At 46.4% G+C, this 22,254-nt stretch overlaps 1 protein-coding gene across 1 annotated transcript in view; it reads left to right on the top strand.

Moving 5' to 3' along the window:
- LOC147026396 (zona pellucida-binding protein 2-like) overlaps nt 1-15,374 on the top strand; it is an 86,119-nt gene extending 70,745 nt beyond the window's left edge. Inside the window, exon 10 of the mRNA XM_085881799.1 lies at nt 14,919-15,374. Within this exon, the coding sequence (XP_085737925.1) occupies nt 14,919-15,087 (169 nt within the window). The 3' untranslated portion in view covers nt 15,088-15,374. The remainder of the gene's footprint in view (nt 1-14,918) is intronic.
- Nucleotides 15,375-22,254: the final 6,880 nt, after the last annotated feature.

The raw sequence follows: 22,254 nt of genomic DNA, 5'->3' as shown, positions 1-22,254 counted from the left end.
CTTTGTCGCCACTGTCGCTGAGGATTATTGGTCTTTATGGGGTTCCACCCAAACTTTTCAATCTGATGTCTGAACTATACTCTGGTACTGAGAATGTTGTGAGATGTGGTGATACCATCTCTGACTTATCTCCAGTTGTTACTGGAGTTCATCAGGGGTGTGCACTGCCCCCCACACTTTTCAGCGCTTGTATGGACTGGATTCTGGGGAGGATGTAGGAGAGCTCAAGCTGTGGTGCATCATTTGGGAATGTCAAGATCTACAACTTTGATTTCGGAGATGATGCAATCATATTCACGGAGACTGGATATCCTTTTGTGGGCCATGGAGGTATTGAAAGAGGAGCCGGAGCCGCTGGGATTACGGGTTTCCTGGGTCAAAACTAAGATCCGCGCTTTCAATGACGTCTTGGATGCTGCTATATTGTCTGTACCTGTTTGTAGTGAGGATGTTGAGGTCGTGGAGAGATTTACTTACCTTGGCAGTGATATTCATGTCTCTCTTGGCTGTGAGCCAGAGGTCAATGGACGTCTTGGTCGGGCCTGGGGAGTCATGGATTCACTGGATCATGGGGTGTGGCGCTGCCGGTACCTGTGCAGGAGGACGAAGGTCCGAGTCTTCAGGTCCTTGGTGCTTCCAGTCTTGCTCTACTGATGTGAGACTTGGACTCTGACCAGGATCTGAGATGGTAACTTAATTCCTTTGGTGCCATTTCTCTTTGGAGAATCCTTGGCTATCGCTGATCAGACTTTGTGCCCAACGAGCAGTTGCTGAGAGGGACTCAAATGAGATATTTTTTTTACCTGCATGGTCTGTGAGTGTCAGCTGCAGCTGTATGGACATGTGGCTCATTTTCGTGATGCTGATCCTGCTCACCAGATTCTCTCAGTGAGTGAGAGAGGTGGAGGGGGTGGAGGTTGGCTGTGGGAGCAATATTAGCCACAATAAACTATAATTCAATACCAACTGCTTATTTAGTAAAATACAAGACACTCCTGTGCACAGAAGGAAGGCCCCAACTTACTACATAGTTGCAAGCAGAAGACTTAAAACTACATAGAATATTGAGTGTATATATATTTATATATATATATATATATATATATATATATATATATATATATATATATATATATATATATATATATATATATATATACAGTTTTCACCAGGGTATCAGATGGAACTTTGTGAACTTCAAATTTCCTACATGGAGGGGTTTTGGTTTGTTTTAAGTTTGTTTACAGCCCCGGGAAGGGGTGTGGGGGTGGGGGAAGATAGGAGAGAGTCATCTTTTACCCTGCTGACTGAGATGGTCACTGGATAGATAAAGTTTTTCAAGGTTGTTTAGAACTAAATCAAAGAAATGTGTGTATTCTGCTCTTTACTAGCTTTCTCAGCATGTATATTTATTAAATTATTTCTCAAAACCACTAAACTAGGTTAATTTTGCATTTTTACATTATTATAAATTCCATTTTTACATTATTATAAATTCAATTAATTATTCAGTTTCCATAAGGCCAATGGGCCGACCATGTGCCTCGTGATTGCAGCAGGTTGATCAGCATCTCGAGCAGATAGGGATGGGCCAGGCATCTGCCTGGGGGATGGCCAGATGGAGGCCCCTGGATTACCGGCAGAAAGTGAATACAGCAACGCGCTGCTCTGTACTGGCACATGCTCCCATACTTGACCTGTCCTGACTTCGATCCCCAAAATCCCCACTCAGCCTGTTCGCAAACTCCTCAGCTACCCTCTCATCCTTGAGCTTGCCACCATCCAGGCTAGCCTCAGATGGTACCATTCTCCTGGATTTAAGCTGCAACTTCTGAGTAGCTACCACAAGCCTGTTGTCAGTATTGAGAAACTCAGCACTCCGGTAAACCCTGCAGTTATGGATCATCTTCCAGCGACCATAAATGAGCACGTGGTCAATCTCCTTTGCCACACCATCAGCGTTGGAATACCAAGTTCAGCGATGATCATATGGGTGCTTAAACCATGAACCAGCCACCATAAGTCCATGACTTCTTGCAAAGTCAAGGAAGTTGGTGCTATTCTGGTTCACAGTTTCAGACACATGGGGACCAACACATGTCTCATAACCATAACTATCAGTTCTTGTCGATGCATTGAAATCCCCCAAGACTCAAAGAGTATTTCGCCTTGGGCACTGATCAACCACAGACTCGAGTGTGGCATAGAATGCATCCTTCACGGTGAGGGTAATAGGGCAAGAAGAAAAAGCATTACTGAGGGTGTGGGGAGAACCAGCGTCGCAAATTGGCATTTGCAATTTCACCATATGTGCCCATGTACCCATTAAAAAATAAAAAATAAAATAATAGATTAATAAGGACATTTTCTTTTTTCATCAAAAACCTTCCCATATGTTCCCTGAATCCACAGTATTTCGATTTATTGAAATCCGTTAATCCTTTTTCAAGTTATAACATGACAGACAAACAGACAGGCTAAAAATATATATCTTTACAAGGAAATCTAACACAGGTGGAGGCCATTCAGCCCATCATGCCTGCGTGAACACCATACTAATTTATCAACACAAGATCCAAGGATGAAAATACAAAAAAAGTGTTTTTAATTAATGTAATAATTTTTTTTTTTTAATTTCTTTGTAGTTTTTGTAGTTGTTTTTTTTTCTTTCCCCCAGGGGAGGGGGCATGGGCTTGCTTAAAAACACACAACATCAACCACACAACCCCCCTTGACAAGACCCGCATCAACAGCACTCCGTACACATGCACACAATCACCCATCAACGCTCAAACTACCTAAAAGTCTTCTCAACATCCCCATACCTCTCTATCTCCATAACTTCCAGGTACCCATCTAATTCTAATTTAAACTTATCGACTTTTTCTGCTACCCCTACCTTTCCAGGGAGACCATTCCATGCATTAACTACTCTCTGAGTAAAAGTCCCCTGTCTAACTACCATCTTAACTCTCCTCTTCTTAATCTCAGGCTATGGCCCCTGGTGCTATCACTGTCTATTCTGTTGAATAATAAGATATACATCCATATACCTTTATATACCCATATAAAATACTGTGTATTTGTGTATTTTTATGTTCCCTTCATTAGGACGATTTGAGTCGGTTTTTAGAGGCCATTCTTTTAACACGACTCTGTGTTCACCAAAGTCTGTTTTTCAAGATTAAATAAACTACTCGCAAAACATTTTTCATAAAAGTCCCGGGCAAAAATTCTGCAGACTTCTGTAGTATTCCTTTCTTTCCTTTCCTGAAGTTATTATCTGCAGACTACTGCAGTAGGACCTGTTACCAACTGTAGTATATGAATGTACAACTCTCATGTACAGTACTATAGTTGTAACTGTCACATTTTTGCCTGAGAGTACTTGCTTCTCTTCGATTTAAAATGTAGACGGTGACTTTCAGGCTCAGCCAAAAGGGCGGTGCACAGAAACGTTTTTTAAAATAACAATGAATACTTTTTCTTGCGACGCAACATAATATATATATATATATATATATATATATATATATATATATATATATATATATATATATATATATATATATATATATATATATATATATATATGAATGTGCAATGTCAAGGCTCGTATAACAGCTAACACACAGAATGTTTACCAAGGAGAGCAGGAGACAAGAGGGGTGGGAGAGGGAGGCACAAAAAAGTGGGGAACAGAGACATTAGGAGATCTGTTGAAGGGAGAGGGATGGGGTGGGTTACATGGGGTAAACAAGATGAACATTACAGGGATTTTCAGGAAGGAAAGCAGGGAATTTGAAGGAGGTGGGTTTGGGGTGGATTAACGGGGGTAGAAAAGATCATGGTTTTGGATGGGGGAGGATAAGAGATAGTGGTGAACAGCTGTTTTGAAAATTTTGAGGGAAGAGTGGGATTGATGACAGTATGGATAGCAGATAGCAGACAGAGATGGCGAGGCGGGATCCCAGGATCAGTTGATATCAGAGATGGTAGAGATGGAAGACCAGTCTCGAACTTTGATGGCGACTTGAATTCCTTGCCAGTCGGCCTGAGTGAAATGCCAGACTCGACGGCGCTGAGGTGCTTCTCTAATAACAGCCAAAGAGATGTCTAATTTGACAAGCATCTAGTCAGATGAACCAATTGGAGCGGAGGAGGAACAGCAGCCATTTTCAGGGAAATTTGTCAAATTCAGATCCAGAAGAGATGGAGTACCGTTGTTTAAGAGCCGGGTCGGGAAGTTGACCGATTGAGTCAGTCCCAATGAGTCACAGAAGTCTTTTGCTGAAGAGCCATGGCAGGTAAGAGAGGTACGCACACCCAGCCAACTGGCATGATGACAATTGAAGTCACGACATATGTGGAAGAGTTAGTTGGGATGAGGATAGAAGTTGGTCCATGTTTTTGGCGATGAGGTGTAAATGGAGTCATCACTGTTTGGTGGACGATACAACACACATATAAACATGAGGTGGGAGGGGAGGGAAGCTGTAGACAGAGGTATTGCTCGGGGCGTGTGGGAGAGAGCACATTGCACGGAAAGTGAGGAATAGAGTTTTTGATGAAGAGAGCAACTCCATCGCCAGGACGAGGCTCATGCTGTCATACCGGAGGAGGCAGTAACCAGGGAGAGAAACTAGGGAGTCAGAGATGTCTTGAAGGAGGAAAGTTTCTGTTAAACAGATTATGTCTGTTTTGTCAGAGGCAACCTGTGTGGAAAGATCGGTCAGGTTTAAGTGAAGGCCCTGGATGTGGGTGCAGGGGAGGGGAGGGGAAGGGGAAGGTAGGACGAGGGAATTGTGGGGGAGGTAAGGAGAGTTGTTGAAAGAGTGTGGGGGATTGCAGAAGAGCTTGGGGAGAGGGCCTGATTAGGAGGAGAAAATTCTCGGTGGTGATGGGTTGAGTCACAGTAGGAAGTAATATAAGAGGGGGCAGAGGAAAGTTGAAGATTGGAGGAGGTGGAGGGATGAGATGGAAGAGAGAGGGCAGAGGAAGGAGGCAGTTTTGTGGATGCGAGCGGGGGGCGTGGGGGTCAACTTTAAGAAGGGGAAGTGAGGATGGAGATTGGAGGGAGAAGGGTGAGAGTGGAGGGAGAAGGGTGAGGGGGGCAGTTTTTGAGAAAGGTGAGAGGGAAGCTTGGAGGGAGAAGAGTGTGAAGGTTCCTGTGAGAGAGAGGTGTGATTATGAGAGCAGGTACAGCCAAGGGGCAGGAGGGTGATGGGAGAGGTGGCGAGAGGGGGAACCATGAGGGTCGGTTGTGGTATGGTGAAGAAGGGAGTAGGCAGGGGAGGTACAATATTTGAGGGGTTGGGAAGAAGGGGAGGTGTGCTGTGAGGAAGGAAGGAGCCTTGTTTGTGGTGATGAGTGTGCTGATTGAGAGAGTGAGATATCTGTTAGGTGAGAATGGAGCCCACAGATGTTGGAACACCACACATTTTGGGACATCAGAAGAGGAGCTGATACTAAAGCAGAAGACAGTGAAGAGGCATGAAGAGCGGTGGTAGGATGAGGGGCAAGATAATGGGGGTAAGGAAGGGGAAAAACAGGTGAGGGGTTAGGAAGAGGTAGATGTAAGTAGGTGGGGTGAATTGGCACTGAAGTTGGAAAAATGAGGCGATTGATGGAACACGAACATGTATTGCAAACTGCGATTTAATTTTTTTTCAGTTAGAGATGCGATTAAAGACATTACTTGAGGGATGCAATAAAGGTGAATTCAGAGAATGGAGAAAAGAAACATTGTAACAGTTGGACTTTTTCGACGTTGTAGCAAAGTGGTGAATTGTGATACAATGCAGAGAAGCACACGTGTGAAAGGGGAAGTTGAAACATTTTGAGAGACTGTGTTTTGTTTTTTTGAGAAAGATTATGTTAAGGGGCTGTCACACCTTGACGATTTAGCCAGCGTATGCCGACGTATGAAAAATTTGTCGAAAACGCTGGCACACGTCGAATACGTTATGGGTAAGTTTTGTATATGTTAAGAGCACGTTGAAGCACGCTGGCACACGTCGAATACGTTATGGGTAAGTTTTGTATACATTAAGAACACGCTGAAGCACGCTGGCATACGTCGTAGTACGCCGAGCTCGTTGACAAATTTTAACATGCTCAAAAATTTTCGACGTGTGCCAGCGTATGATTCACACGTTCCGCATACGCTGGCCATAAGTTGTAGGCACGTTAGGCGATCGTTGACACACGTCGACACACGTTCCTTGTAAGTTACTCATAAGTCGAAACACATCGAGGTAATATTTAGCGTACCCGAAACTTATTTCTAACCTATGAGTAACGTGCTTTGAACCTATGTGTAACGTATCTCCAACGCACATTGACGTATGTAGATGTATTTGACGTCTTCCGGAGACCACAGAACTTACTGAACGTGTTTCTAACTTACAGCTACCGTATAATGGCGTATGGCAGCGTTTAGGGGAATTGGTATATAAAAATGGGCTTCACAGGAGGAACCCGTCAGTGTTCCAGACTCCATGTTTTTTTTGTTTGTTTGTTTTTTTTCTTCGGCATGACGGTGACGTTGACACTTCGATTTCTAGTGCGGTTATGATTTAAATCGTTGAACGGCAGTGATTTAAATCGTTGAACGGCAGCCTATGAATAGCCTACACCACGTGATCGTCGACGATACGCTGCCACACGCTATGCATACGTTAGACTATCGTTTGGCATACGTTGTGAACGCCGACAACACGCGAAGCGTTTGTTGATATAAGTTATCGAAACTTTCTGTGTACATTACTAATACGTTATGCATTTGTCCAACTCGTTATGAATACACCAAAAACTTTTTAAAAATGAATAGTTCAGCGTAGAAAAACATTTAAAAAAAACAAAAGTCGAAGAAAATTTCGAAGAATGCTGCAAAGAAGTCTCCTGGCCGTGGCCGTGGACGCGGACGCAAGGAGGATCCATCATCACCCACAACCTCCCCATCACACTCACCTACTACTACGGACATGGACCTACGACTACTACTACTACTAATGACACGCTCACCTACTACTACTACTGATACTACTGACATAGACATGTGTTACTGTACATAGACATGTACTCACCATGGAGTCTGAAACACTGACGGGTTCCTCCTCTGAAGCCCATTTTTATATACCAATTCCCCTAAAGCCTAAACTCTGCCAATACGCCATTATACGGTAGCTGTAAGTTAGAAACACGTTCAGTAAGTTCTGTGGTCGTCCGGAAGACGTCAATCAAATACGTCTACATACGTCAATGTGCGTTGGAGATACGTTACACATAGGTTCAAAGCACGTTACTCATAGGTTAGAAATAAGTTTCGGGTACGCTAAATATTACCTCGACGTGTTTCGACTTATGAGTAACTTACAAGGAACGTGTGTCGACGTGTGTCAACGATCGCGTAACGTGCCTACAACTTATGGCCAGTGTATGCGGAACGTGTGAATCATACGCTGGCACACGTCGAAAAATTTTGAGCATGCTTAAAATTTGTCAACGTGCTCGGCGTACTACGACGTATGCCAGCCTGCTTCAGCGTGCTCTTAACGTATACAAAACTTACCCATAACGTATTCGACGTGTGCCAGCGTATTCCGCAAATTTTTCATGCGTTGGCATACCCTGGCTAAAACGTCAAGGTGTGACAGGGCATGACGGTGATGTTGACACTTCGATGTCTAGTGCGGTTATGATTTGAATCGTCGAGCGGCAGCCTTTTAATAGGCTACGCCACGTGATCGTCGGCGATACGCTGCCGCGCGCTGTGCATACATTAGACTATCGTTGGGCATACGTTGTGAACGCCGACAACACGCTAGACATTCGTTGGTATAAGTTATCTCTAAGTTATCGAAACGTTCTGTGTACGTTACTAATATGCTATGCATACGTCCAACTCGTTATGAATATGCCAAAAACTTAAAAAAAAAAAAAACATCAATAGTTCAGCATACGCCAGCGTTTTACATACATTTTGATACGTTGCCATACACTGGCTAAAACGTTAAGGTGTGACAGCCCCTTAAGGTAGGTAAAGGAAAGGTTGAAGAAAAAACCATGAAGGTGTACGGTGAATTTGGATCAGCTAAAAGAGAAGGAAGATGGTATGATGAGAATTGAGCAAGGAAGCAGCACTTACCATTTTTAAAGTCTTTGATATGACTGGGCTGGTGTTTAAACCACCGACCTCCAATACTGGCAGCAGACCCTCCAACGATTACTTTCCTTCATCTGGTCAATCAATCAAATGTGCCATACTCCCCATTGGTGCTGCACTGAAGGAGCTTATCTGGAAGAGGATATGTTAGGTGGTTTTCTGTTGCCTTCCCAGCTTGAGTCAGGGCAGGAATTTGTAATTTGTCCAAGGGTGCCTACTCTTTGTGAAAAACACCTATGGGATCTTTAACATCCAGCAAGAGCCATTGCTGGAAGATGGGTCCTTCGGCTTAACTTAAATCTCACTGATGTAAATGTGTTGAAAGAGATGGAGTTTACATTAAAAATAATCGTGTGTTCACAAAATCCATATGTGTGATCAGTTTTGTCAGTGCATGATAGGTTGACCATATTTATGATAAATCCATATGCATCATTGGTTGACCTTTTGTGTTATTCTCGTACCATTAAAATATGACGTGGCAGGTTCAGGTGTGACTGTGAAAAGGTACATTTAAAAAGAAACCATTATATTAGATATGCTGTTGTTGAGAGTTTATTAGGTACTTCCCTTGAATGAGTGGAAAGGTTTACTGGCTTCCCGTATTGAATAAATTCAAGTCTCACGTCTTATTTGCAAGATTATGAACTCGCTATATGGATTGTGAGGTGAGACATTGTTGAGGGAGATACCCTTTCATGCCTTTAGAACACACCCACCTCTAAGCTGTCTAACTTGGGTTCGAATATCGGCCCAGGTGTGAACCGTCATCCCGGTGTTTCACAGGCAGGGTGATTCATCAATGTGTGTGCCGTCCCTCGGATGGACGTTAAACTGGATGTCACGTCTCCTGGCATTAGTGGATGGACATTAAAGATCCCACTGTGTTCTTCGTGAAAAGTAGGTGTGCTATCACCGGCACCCGAAACAAATTATAAATTCCTGCTCTAATCTATAGAGGGCCACACTGCATCAGCGATTCAGCAGCACAGCCACGGCCTCAGCCAATGCTGTCACCCCGCAGCCTTTCATACACACAAAAAAGAGAAGTTGCCTTTGGAAAAACAATTCCAGTAAACTTAAGTGCGGTTGTCAGGAAAGTCATTGTGTTTGTGATGTCATTGATGTGACTGCAACAGTGACGTGATAAATCGGAAATGGTGGTCATGGGTTTGAAAAGCATGTATCATGTGGTTGTGCCAACAAGACTTTGAAAACCTTATTTTAATGTTTGAATGTATATATTTGTTCCATTTATATACGCTACTTTGGATATTGACCTTGTTCAAAATGCTGAGACTGGTATTAATTTCATCCTTTTGGTTTGAATCCAACAGTACATTGGGAATTTCAAGGCTCTTACGAGGCCGTGGCTTGGCTTTCATTGATGCTGCAGATGCCACTTGGTGTCCTTTCGTGAATTCTGCAGCTATTCGGACAGCAGGGAATAAAATAAAATGCAAAACATACGGTGTTCCACAACAAAACTGCAATCGCATGAATTTGTTTGATTAACAAAGTGAACAAACAATGTCACTTTGGACATTTGTTATAAGGCTTTCCTTTCCCGAATCGTCTCATCAGGGGACATGGCACCGATCACGGCATGCTTTCTGGATTTCTAAATGTTCTACAGAACCAACCTGTGAATTCCCATTCCTTAGACTGAAGATGGCCACACATCTGATTGTGTCATGGTCAAAACGTTTGCATTATTGGGAAATTTTAAGTCGTTGGACAGCATCATTGTGAGGGGTTTACTGCTCCCAACTTTTGATCTCCTTGACATCAGAAATGATGTGCCCTCACAATCAGTGATGCACATCAAACCTGAAACCGCCATGGGAATTGAACTCATACTCATGGAGTAAGTAAACAAATCTTTAATCATTGGACCAAATATATGGCCATTCCGGTGCAGTCCTAACTTAGAAACAAAATAGGGAAAGAGCGATTGGCGAACGCCACTCTGTTACAACTACTTGAACTTGTTTAGCGTTTTGGAAATAAATATTTAGAAAGAGGTAAAGTTTTGAAATGTTAAATTTAAATGGGAATTTTTTCATATTATTTTCTACTTGCATGAGTGAGAAAGTGAGATCATAAGCACGTATAGAAAAGGTGTGCAGAAAGGTTTTCTTAACTGCTCACACACATGAGAATCTTGTATTTCCAATAATCAGACAAAGCTTGCAAATTGCATTCATTTTTGTAAATAAAGAAAGAGGTACTTGTTTTTGGGGGTTTTTTTTGAAAGACTAGGAGATGGTAGTGGTTGTATTTGGAATTCCGATGGTGGTTAGACCAGGCGTTGATGTGTGCACTGCTCCACCAGTGCGTGCCAAGTAGGCGTGCAGTTTATAAATGAGAAAGAGAATTCCCGAAACTTCCCCACTTATTGACCTCAATAATTGGAGAACTCGGCACAAATTTCCCGGAATGATTCATTTTTATCTCTGTTCTTTGCTTTGTGGTAAGAATAAACAAAAGCTGCTTCGAAAACAACCGCCAGATATATGACATACGGTATTCATTGTAAACATAACACGGGGTGCATTACTAGAGATTGAAAACCCCAAGACCGGCAGATTTCAGGATCGTATGTTTATACATCCTTCACTGGACAGCTGTCTTTCGAACTCCTGCAACTCATAACTTTCGGTTGTTATAGTGTAAACTTGAAATGCCTGGCCAGATGTTGCTTGTTCTCATTTCAATGACCACTTGCTTGGGGATCACTTACATTTTAAAGATTTGGGGTTTTCATTTTGTGGTCGACATGTTTCTTTACCGACATTTTATAGTCTGCTGTGGACATTACGGACTTTTATTACCTCCGCCAGGCTGACTAGTTTACGTTTTGTATCCCACTGATAGGCCGGATCTGCATTGGATCCAAACCAAAATCTAATCAGCTTGTTATTGCCACCTACCCAACTCATCCACCAAGTGTTATCATAATAATCCGTCCATAACTTTTTGAGATATCTTGCTATATATCGTTTTTGGCCCGATCTCTCAATGGTGAAGAATCACATACTTTTTCAGAAAAAATTCTCGAATCCAGATCTTTACCACATCAAATCAATTCGTCCTTGTCACACACCCAACCTATCCACCAAGTTTTGTTTGAATTCATCAATAACTTTTTGAGATATCGTGCTATGTATTGTTTTTGGCCCTCTCTCTCAATGGTGAAGAATTACTTAAAAAATTATCAGATCTGGATCAGTATCTTCACCAAAATCGAATCAATTCATCCTTGTCACACACCCAACCTGTCCCTCAAATTTCATCCGATTTCATCTACAACTTCTTGAGATATCCTGCTCACAGGCAGACATACAAACAGACAAACAGACGGGTGAAAACATAACCTCCATCTACCTTCAGTGGTGGAGATAGAAATGAAAAACCATGTAAGGATGGAGTCTCCAAAAAACAACCAAACAAGGGAGGAAGGAATGAGAAGGAATGACATCACAATCCTTTTACGGATTGCCATCATGACATATTTTGACATTTTTTTGTAGGTGGCAATAGTAACAATTGTTTGAAGATTTCTATGTTAGAGGTAGTTGTACATTTGTAGTGTGGGTTTCGTGGGGGGGGGGGGGAGTGGACACCTGTAGGATTTTCATGATGAGAAGGTGCCACCTATTTTAATTCATTATCTAGGTGCCAAAGTACATGAAAATGCATGTTGCCATTTTTGGAAGTGTGGCAGACGGCAGCCATCTTGGATTTCAAAATGGCCGATGTTTTGCCACTATTTTTCGCTTGGTTAGTTTCAATGAAAGTATTTTACCTCAATTTTGAAAGCAAAATGATAGGTTTTCATTGTTGTTAACACTTCAAAATCAATGTAAGTAATATTTTGTTCAAATTACATACGATATCACCCATCCTGAAATTCAAAATGGCCACCAAAAAGTTACAAATTGCATTAAAATTTAAGGGACATGGTCCGATCGACAGCTTCATCCTAACATTGACCCCCAGATTTAACCGGACGTGGTATAAATTTTGATATGAGATTAAAGCTGCTATTCTTCTCATTGACCCTGTGAAATTGTGGGGCTGCAAGATGTTTAGTTTGGATTTTGTACGCCAAAATTTGCTTGCTATTGGTCAACCGATTAGTTGAACCACAGTATTCTATGGGGTTTGCAAATGCACATTTTTTAGCTCTCTTGTCAAAATGATTGAAATACCAGCATGAAACTTCACAGGTGGAGTAGAGGGTCAAAGCCATTCAATCAATGTGAAAACTGCATGTGATGAAATCGGACCATCCTCCTTTAAATATTGTGGTAACAAGTGTTATCAAAAAACGATACCTAATGGTATTTTTCTCAAACTTTTTTTGCACAGTTCGACACTCACCTAAGCAACTGGTACTCAGATACACACCTTAGCTCGTATATAAAACGCTAAACACAATCACTTCTATGGACTTAATTTTTAGACTTTAACTCTGCAAGCTACAATATTTAAATATCCATTTCAGAGGATAACAAATTTGTGAGGTGCAGTATCAATGCACTTGCAGTACCAGCACACACCCCACATACCCAGACACAATAGCCACACCCACATCTACTATACAAACCTTGCAACTGCATGTCCAACAAATGCAGTCTTAACCATGTAGAATCGAACTACATGAACTTGTTGCACGTTTGCTACTTTCATAGCCATATTAATCATCATCATCATCATCATCATCATCATCATCATCATCACTGTTCTCTTAATTGTCAGTCATCAACTTGGGGGTGAGAAGGAGCATTGTCGCGTAGTTCTTCCCCTTCACAGCATGTACAAAATTCTGTGCAAAACAGTCCGTTCTTTTTATACTTGCATTGGTGACTGGAACACCGGGTCCGACCACATCCGCATTTCACTTACTGTGTGATGGCATCTGGAGCTGGAGGCAAATGTGTCATCACTGGTATGAAAATTCCATCTACCAAGTTCCGGCCATAGTTCTCTGGGGATGGTATTTCAGGGAATGCAACAATGTCATTATACCATATCATGGCTTGATAATGTGCACTGGCAATGGCATGTGTGAGTGCACCTTTAGTTGGGGGAAGATTCTCTGCTTGGGCTTGTTTCCGCTTAAAGAGCCACCATCTTGCATCTGCAACGTTTGTTATTTTTGTTGTTCTAGGAAGATAGAGCTGACATACATAAGCTTCAAGAGCAGCTCTTGTTGCTTCTGAGACAGTGCCTGTCGCACCAAGTTGGGACAATGCTACAACGATGTCATGGTTGTCATCCAAATGATCTAAAACCTTCCAGCATGTTATCTTGCCTTTGCCTGCAAACTTCCGGTAATATCTGCCTCGGACAATGCATGGAATCCAGGAAGTGCTGCTGCTTTTGATGGCCCAAAAGTTTTATATATTGGTCCAAGTTTGATTACTCTCTGGTTGTTTCCTGCACCAGTTACCATAAAAGTGTCTGCTTTAAGATTTAAGCGCCTAATAGCCAGAACCAAGAAATCCGTATCAGGAGAAACTTCTGTCCAATGCCATGTGCTTATGGATGTAGTAAAGGCAGCAGGTAACCCAGATGCTGCCCTCTATAGCTAATTATTTGTTACGGATACTCAAAAGGGCCAATTTATTTAATATATTATTGTCTGTTAGAAGTAGCATCCCAAAGTTTCTTAGAAACAAGAAAAAATACTCTGTTTCAATGGATTTAGAAGAATATTTAAATAAATAAACAGCTCATTTCAAATGGCGGTCATTTTGAAATTCAAAATGACCTTATAATTATTTTAAATATGCATACAATAAATCATAATGTCTCTCCTATTCATGTTCACTCATATTATGGGATAAAATTTTGATATTATTTTAAAAATATGAGCAATAATTGTATTCACTTAAGAAAAAAGCATGATCATGGCTTTCCGGTAATATCTTGAAAACTTTAATTTTGGAATTAAAAATGGCCACCATTTGACAGCTCCAAAATTGGCAACATCAATTTTCTTGTTCCTAGACATATGTAGAACATATCTAAATCGGTGGCAACTTCTCATCATGAAAGTCCTACGGGCCCATTGTCTAGGACCACTTGCCCCCCCCCCCCCACGAGTTGGTGTAATTGTGTATTTTATTTGTTGTGGGATTGAGATGGAAAAATGTCAAAAGATGTTGTGATGGCAATCCGTAAAAGATTGTGGTGTTGTATTCCGGCATCATTCCTACCTTTTCATTCTTTTTCATTCCTTCATCTCTTGTTTGGTTGTTCTGTGGGTATTCCATCCCCACATGTTTTTTTTCATTTTTAAATGATTTATCTGACTTGTTTAACCATTTTTCCTGATCTAAATGCCAATGACATTAGCATCCAGTGAATTATTGTGAGGGGTGCTTACATGGGGAATCCACTAATCTCCCACACCCCCCCTCAATGATAGATCTCATAAAGTCTCTTCCATATTTCCCTTAATATCCCGACCAATATTCCCGTCCCTTGTATCTCCACTCAGACATTCTGCTATCCTGTTTTCCTTCACTTTTGGAGTCATCTATTTATTTTGTATGCCAACATTGCAGAATTATTCTTTACCCTCTTTCCTTTCTCTGCTCCTTCCCTTCTATTCTATCCCCATACTCCTGTACTCAGCTCCCAATCTTCCTTCCCTTTTCTCCTAAATTCAGCTCACCGATTTTTCTTCTGCTACGGTCCGACATTCTCTTTGTTTCCTCAATTCCCACCCCATTTCCAGGCAGTGCCAGCGAGGCCCGCGGAGTCGGGGCGCCACCGCCATTTTGCGGCTCATCACCAGACGGGTAGGCTCGACGCGGTCTCGGCCCCAGGCCCGTCTGCCCCTCATCGTTGAGGGTGGTCCCTTTTTCTTTTGCTTTGAGTATATGTGTTGTCGGCGCCGTCTGTGAAGTAAAACTGTATAAGTGTTGCCGTGTGCTCGGTAGTCGGTAGTAGATCTGCATTGTGTTTCTCTTTTGCATTTGCTTTTTGTGCAGAATTGTGTGTTTCTTCTATTTTTACATTTGCTTTTGGTGTATAATTGTTATGTGTGCTTTCCGTTTGCCGCGGAATAAATGTGCTTTATGTTGAACTATTTCTCCCGTTTCGCTTCGTCTTTTCCTTTATTGAATCTCCATCTTACTTTACGTAAAGGGTTGGTCGTGGGCTAAAAACGCCCAATAATAAATCGAACCGTCGAGGTTGACTATAACACCGCTCGGTTATCCCGATAGTACGGAACGGGTCGCTTAAAGTGGCCCGTGTCTGAAGTCGACCTGCGGCGAGGTGCGATCGCCCAGTCTACCCTCCGTGTGGGTACTTAGGTAGGTCGAATTTGGCGAGCAACCCTATCCCACGCGGGGGGCCGATTGGCACGATCGTGGTGAGGCCGAAAGGCCCACCTGTGACTAGTTCCCGGCGTTAGTCCGAGAGGGTCACGACGGGATTGTCCGTCCGGTGGGCGACGTGCCGCGATTCGAGTTACGTGGCCGCTCGCACGCCGGCGGGTGCGAATCCGCAACACTGGTGTCAGGTCGTGAGATACAAACTCATCCCCCTCCTCGCGACACTGGTGTCTGAGAACGGGACAACGGGCTCTCCTGTCTCCAGCTAAATTCACGGGAATCGGTCCAGGGGTGAGAGGAGCGACCCCCGATTCCCTCCAAATTACGAGCGATTCAAATTAACCCTTTACGAGAAATAAGATGGTGTCTCAAGGCGAGCGGGAGCCGGGGGTATTAGAAATGTATATGTGTAGTAATGTAGAATCCATGGTCCAGGATGAAATCCCCGTGCAGGAAATGTTGGTTGTGCAGGAACACGAACTCGCCCAACTGAACCCAGAGCCCGAAATAGGTGCGGCGGCGGCCGTGGTGTATGACACCTCCCCTCCCCCTCTCCACCAAAACCCTTCCCCGATCCCTGCCGAAACGGCTCACCCAAGCGCACCCGACATGGCCCAGCTATACGCCATGCTGGCAGGAATCAGTGGGGACATGCACGAAATGAAAACGAAGATGGATACATTCACAAACGAAATAAAACGCATGAAAACTAATATGGAAACAAATGCGCAAGGAATGAAGGAAGGAATGAAAGAGCTGCGGGGTGAGACGCGGAACATGGGCCGAAGCCTGCAGGCGGGCATGAAGGCAGTAACCGGGGAGCTCAAAATGGCGACTCCACGTGTGGGAGCGAACGAGCTGGGAGGGAGTGCAACGGCTGTCAGGCCCGCGGTGGAGGAGGGTGACAAAGTAATTCGGGAGACTTGTTGGGCGAGGGTCGTGACGGAAAAAGTGACGGTGACCGAGAGGGAAAAACTAATTGGGGTGACGGAGACGTGCACGAGGGAGATAACAAGGGAAGAGACGGAAATAATAGTTGAGACAAGGGAGGTAAAGGGTGAAGAGGTGACTGAGTTGGCAGAGACACGGTAGATGGGAACGATAGAGGGAAGACTACACGATGAAGACCGGGGATAGAGACGCACACACACACACACACACGGAGGTAGTGGAGAACAATGGGGGTGAGCTGGTGGACTGGGTGGAGACCCAGTGCGAGCAGCGGGATGGCCTCCTCCAGGAACGAGGGGAGGGAGTATGCCCCCTTGAGGCGAGTCACGACCAGGTGGGTTCGGTCGTGCTTTGCGAGGTTGAGGGGACGGGTGCTGTGGACAGGTGCACGGAGAGCTTGGGGGGTATAGAGGCCCCGGAGACCCTTGTGGGGACACGAATCCCCAGTGTGGTTGTCCCGGTGTGTGTGGTGTCGAGGTGTGTGTTCACGAGTGTGGCGAAATGCGTGCTGCAACGCACGCATAGCGCGGGTGCAAGGGCGTGTGTGAGAGCGACCGGGTGGGTGACAAAGACCCCGTGTGTGGAAGCGACCCCGTGTGTGAGTGGTGTGGTGGTAAGTGTGCAGAAGGGCGTGCTTCCCAGCACGCCGTGTGTGGATGAGGCACCGCGAGCGAGTGCCCCCGCGTGTGTGAGTAGTATGGTTTGTGTGAGGGAAATGGCACGAGTGAGTGAAAGGCCGCGAGTGAGTGGAGCCACGTGTGCGAGGGAGGTGGCATGCGTGAGTGAAACGGCCAGTATGAATGGAGCACCACGTGTGAGTGGTATGGGTAGTGTGAGGGAAATGGCATGCGTGAGTGAACGGCCGAGTGCAAGGGAGACCGTGAGTATGAGAGAGACAGCGTGTGCAAGGTCGCTGTGTGTAAGGGAGATGTCGGTCGGCATGTGTGAACATGCAGCCGCGTCTCCCGGTGTGAGTTTAATGGTGAGGTGTGTTAGCGTCGTAACACGCGGGAGTGCGTGTGTGGAATGGAGACGGAGACTGCGACAGAGGAAAGAAAGCCGGGTAGTGGCTGTAGCTGTTTCGGGAACCGTGCCGGGTTCGCCCAGCAGCGCGCGCGAGGTCCGTGCTGTGCAACGCACGAGGCCCCCACGTGCTCGCTTGCGAGAGTGAAGTCCCGGTCCGGAAACGAGCGCGGTGAATGTTGCCGATCCCGCGATGGACAAAGTTTAGGCAGGATTATGGATTTGGACCGGACGGGTTCTCCACGCGATCGTGTGTGTTAAGCTCCAACGGGCAAAGCACATGTGTTCGCGTGGGGAACCCCTCGAGACGTGGGGCTTTTTTTTTATGCGCACGGTGACGTCATGGCTGCACGTGGGGTTGGAATCCGGCAGGAGGGGTATCCCTGCCGGATGGTACCGTCCAAGGAGGGACGAGGTACACGTGCAGCTGCATGACGTCACGGGCAGGTGCAAAGTGCGTGAGCTGTGAGTTGCCGCGCTGGTGCTGCGCATGTAAAAAAAAAAAAACAAAAAAAAAAAGCAAGCCTCACTTTCGGGTGCACAGGATTCCCGGGCAAGGGGTGGAAGACCCCCTTAACAGGGCACAGGATGGAAATTAGTTAGGGGGAAGGGTTAGCATAGCTAGACCGGCTCCATGGGGCAGGGGTAAGTCCTCATGGGGCCCGTGGAATGGAGTAGGTAGAGGGACTTTAGCCAGATTTAGGTTGGGATATTGATTAATGGGATTAATTGGAGACAGTGACAGCCTTTGGATGTGTAGAGTTGACGTAGTTTAGCTACGTAGTGTTAAAAGGAACGTGCTACTAGTTTAAGGGACGACGTGGGAGCACGAGTTAGTGAGGGGAGGTAGTTAGAAGGATGGCAGAGTTCAGCGGTGAGTGTGTTGAAGAGTTGGTGAGTGAAGTGGAAGCATGTGCTTGGTGAGTGAGTGAGGCCAGCGGGTCTGTGTGAGTGGAGCGAATGGGGAATGCATGGTGCGATGAGTGATTGGGGGGAGGAGTGACTCCCGCCCAAGGGACCCCGGGGTCAGTGTAGAGTGAGTTAGGGGGTTAGTCAAATTTACAAAATTGAGGTCGTTTTGTTGTTGGTGGGAGTGTAGGCTCGAAACCCGTTTGGAGGGGTGCAGGAGCCCTGTTGACGGGCTGAGAGCGTGGCTGCGAAAGGTGAGTATCGCTGAGTGGGTACCCCGGGCACCAGGCTAGTCGGCCGTGGTAGGTCAAGGGCCCATGGGGGGCCGGGATAGCGTAGTGGGCACGGGTGCGCCTGCTTGGTGCGGGGCCCGGGGCGCCATTAGCCGCGTGGGCAGTGTTGTGGGCACGGGTGACCCTCGGAAAGGGGCCCGGGAAGCCAGCCTGCCACGTGTGCGTTTCAGGGGAGGTGCCATGGGGGGCACTCCCCGGTGTTAAGGAGCTGGTCGGCTCGGAGGCAGTGTAGTGCCCGGGGGTGCCATAGCTGGAGATTCGGCAGAGGGTCGTGCCTGCCAAGGGGAGCCACGTGTCCCAGCCATGAGACCGTGTGAGGGCACGGAGAGAAAATTGGGGGGCGAGGCCCGAAATTGTGAGGACACCAACACAGGCGACGGGAATCTGGGTTGTTAGAACCAATAGTTTAAGCGAGAGGCGCTTGTTGAAAGCCCCGGGGTAGTTTAACAGTTAAATGGTTAGGGTAGATAGGAAGTGTACCCCTCCGCACCATCCATCCCCTCGCTCTCGTTGTGGGCCGCTGGACCCACTTTGTGTTTAGATCGCTGCAGTCTGGGGAGGCCATTCTGAGGCTTCGTTGGGCCTCGGCAGAGGACGCTAGCTCTCCCTTGTTCCCCTCCGGGAAGGGAACGTAGGGGTTGGGAGTAGGCTAGGTGACAGGATAGGTTAGCCGAACAAGGACAGTACAGGGGGTTAGGGGACGATTTATAGTGGGGAAGTAAAAATAAAAAAATAAGCTGGGGCTAAATTGGGGTTTGACAAATTAAGGGACTGGGTATAGACAATGACAGGCAAAGGCGATAGGTTGGGAGGGAGACCGTAGAGTAGGGCCGAGCCCGCCTTCCGAGTGGCCAGCACCACCGCACTCCCTCCACCAACCTCCACTGAACGGCAAAGGCTGGCCAGCTTCATCTGCTGGCTGCGTTGCTGCAAGGCAAAGGCCGGCCCACTTCATCGGCAGATGTTGTTTTGCTGCAAGGCCTGTGCCGGCTGGATCGGCTGCAGCTGCTGTGCTGCAAGGCCTGTAGCGGCCGGATCGTCTGCAGCTGTTTTCTGCAAGGCCTGTGCCGGCCAGTTCATCTGCCGGCTGTGTTTGCCTGCAGCAGCCTTGTTCTGCAGGCTGTGTTTGCCTGATCACCTTTGCCATGCCATGCCCACTGCCCCTGTTCACCAGCCCCGTTCAATTTTTGCTTTGCCCCCCCCCTGTTCATTGCCATGTGCGCCAGGATCAGAAAGCAACAGTTTGCAAGCTGCGAGAACTGCCCTGTTGGCAGCTACAACACGGGCCTGCAGTGGCGGCCCGTGCACCATGTTTGCGTCCATCCATTCATCCATCCATTCGTTGTGTTCATTGCGTGTGCCACTTGAGCTGGCACGGAGACTGCGTTTGTGCAGCCCATGCACCGTTGTGGTTCACTGCGTTCAGTTAAAAAGGGAAGGCCTTGGACTGCGAGTGAGCAGCCGGCCACGTTCCCTGTCACCTGCATTGTTTGAGTCATAGACTGCATGCGAGCAGCCTGGCTCCCTGCTAACTGCTTTCTTTTTGCAGAGTCCATTGATCCTGGGCCATGGTTTAGTGTAAAATTTGTAAGTTAAGGTTAAGATGTACTGTACATATGAGTGCGCCCCCGGCATGTCTGTCTTAGCGCCGGCAATTTTATTTAAGTCGTCCGTGTGAGTGAGTTTGTTTAGGTAGTTACTCAGCCCTCAGGTTATTTATTTTGGGGACACGAATACCATGAATGTCGCACTCAGGGATCCGTAGGTAAAATGTACTAGGGGAAAACTACACATGATGGCACACGAAAATTTGACGACTCGAGACGAGTCTGTAAAAAGGGGAGGGGTAGTGTTGTGGTTGACGAAATTCGCAAACCACCATTCAGGTCCCTTAGGTGAGATATCTCTGTAAGTATATGTGTAGTTAGGCCCAAACCCGTTGTTTAGAGGGAATAAATGTCATTCATTCGGGCTACGACCCTTCAGGATAGCCGTTTTTCTTTTACTATCTTTATTTTGGACCAGCCGCCATTACTACCACCACAACCACCACCAACCACGTCTCAACAGCCATCACACAACAACCACCAACCGCAACGCCGCTTCACAACCACAGCCACGACCCTTGCCGTCACATCTCGCTCTCGCAACCATCGCATCACCGCCATTCCCGCGCCGCTTGTGGACACCGATCCTGGACTCGTGCAGGGCGCGCGCCGAGCGGCGGGTGCAAAAACACCAGCCTTTCCGAAGAAATCGGATCAAGAACGATTCACGCCCACTTCTGTTCCGTCCTATCGGCGAGCGTGGGGCGATTTGGCCCCGCCTCCAGGTGCGTCGGAGTATAATCGCTATATGCAGATTCGCGGATCAAAAATCATTCACGCCCACTTTTCCTCTGTCCAATGGGGAGCCAGCCAGAGGTGAAGGATCGAAGGTGAAGGAGCGAAGCCCCGGGGGCTATAAAGGGCCACGTTCGCTCGCCGAAAAGGCAGTCAGTCAAGGAGAGTTGAGAAGAGAAGAGTCAGAGAAAGCAGTTGGACGGAGCTGAGAAGAGTGGAGAGTGGGAGAGTTGGAGAGGTGGCGGCGGCGAAGGCAGTTGAGAGGGCGCTCGTGTCAGAGTCGGGGAGCTACGGAGAGGGGAGGCCGGTAACGCGACCGAGGTCGCGGTGGAGACGCTCGTCGCGGGACCCGAGCCAGCGAGATATCCTCATTCCCCCGAGCATCAACAACCCCCTCCTGTTTCCCCCCACGCTGAGATAGTGTGAGAAGGGGGCCCCGTTCCCACCCCATTTCCAGGCAGTGCCAGCGAGGCCCGCGGAGTCGGGGCGCCACCGCCATTTTGCGGCTCATCACCAGACGGGTAGGCTCGATGCGGTCTCGGCCCCAGGCCCGTCTGCCCCTTCATCGTTGAGGGTGGTCCCTTTTTCTTTTGCTTTGAGTATATGTGTTGTCGGCGCCGTCTGTGAAGTAAAACTGTATAAGTGTTGCCGTGTGCTCAGTAGTCGGTAGTAGATCTGCATTGTGTTTCTCTTTTGCATTTGCTTTTTGTGCAGAATTGTGTGTTTCTTCTATTTTTACATTTGCTTTTGGTGTATAATTGTTATGTGTGCTTTCCATTTGCCGCGGAATAAATGTGCTTTATGTTGAACTATTTCTCCCGTTTCGCTTTGTCTTTTCCTTTATTGAATCTCCATCTTACTTCACGTAAAGGGTTGGTCGTGGGCTAAAAATGCCCAATAATTAATCGAACCGTCGAGGTTGACGATAACACCGCTCGGTTATCCCGATAGTACGGAACGGGTTGCTTAAAGTGGCCCGTGTCCGAAGTCGACCTGCGGCGAGGTGCGATCGCCCGGTCTACCCTCCGTGTGGGTACTTAGGTAGGTCGAATTTGGCGAGCAACCCTATCCCACGCGGGGGGCTGATTGGCACGATCGTGGTGAGGCCGAAAGGCCCACCCGTGACTAGTTCCCGGCGTTAGTCCGAGAGGGTCACGACGGGATTGTCCGTCCGGTTGGTCGACGTGCCGCGATTCGAGTTACGTGGCCGCTCG

Source organism: Eptatretus burgeri, chromosome 5 (genome assembly GCF_056783735.1).
Source record: "Eptatretus burgeri isolate ZD-2024b chromosome 5, Ebu_testis_v1, whole genome shotgun sequence".
In the NCBI taxonomy this organism is placed as follows: Eukaryota; Metazoa; Chordata; class Myxini; order Myxiniformes; family Myxinidae; genus Eptatretus; species Eptatretus burgeri.
The sequence above is the reverse complement of the archived record's forward strand: the minus strand, read 5'-3'. Positions and strand labels throughout refer to the sequence as shown.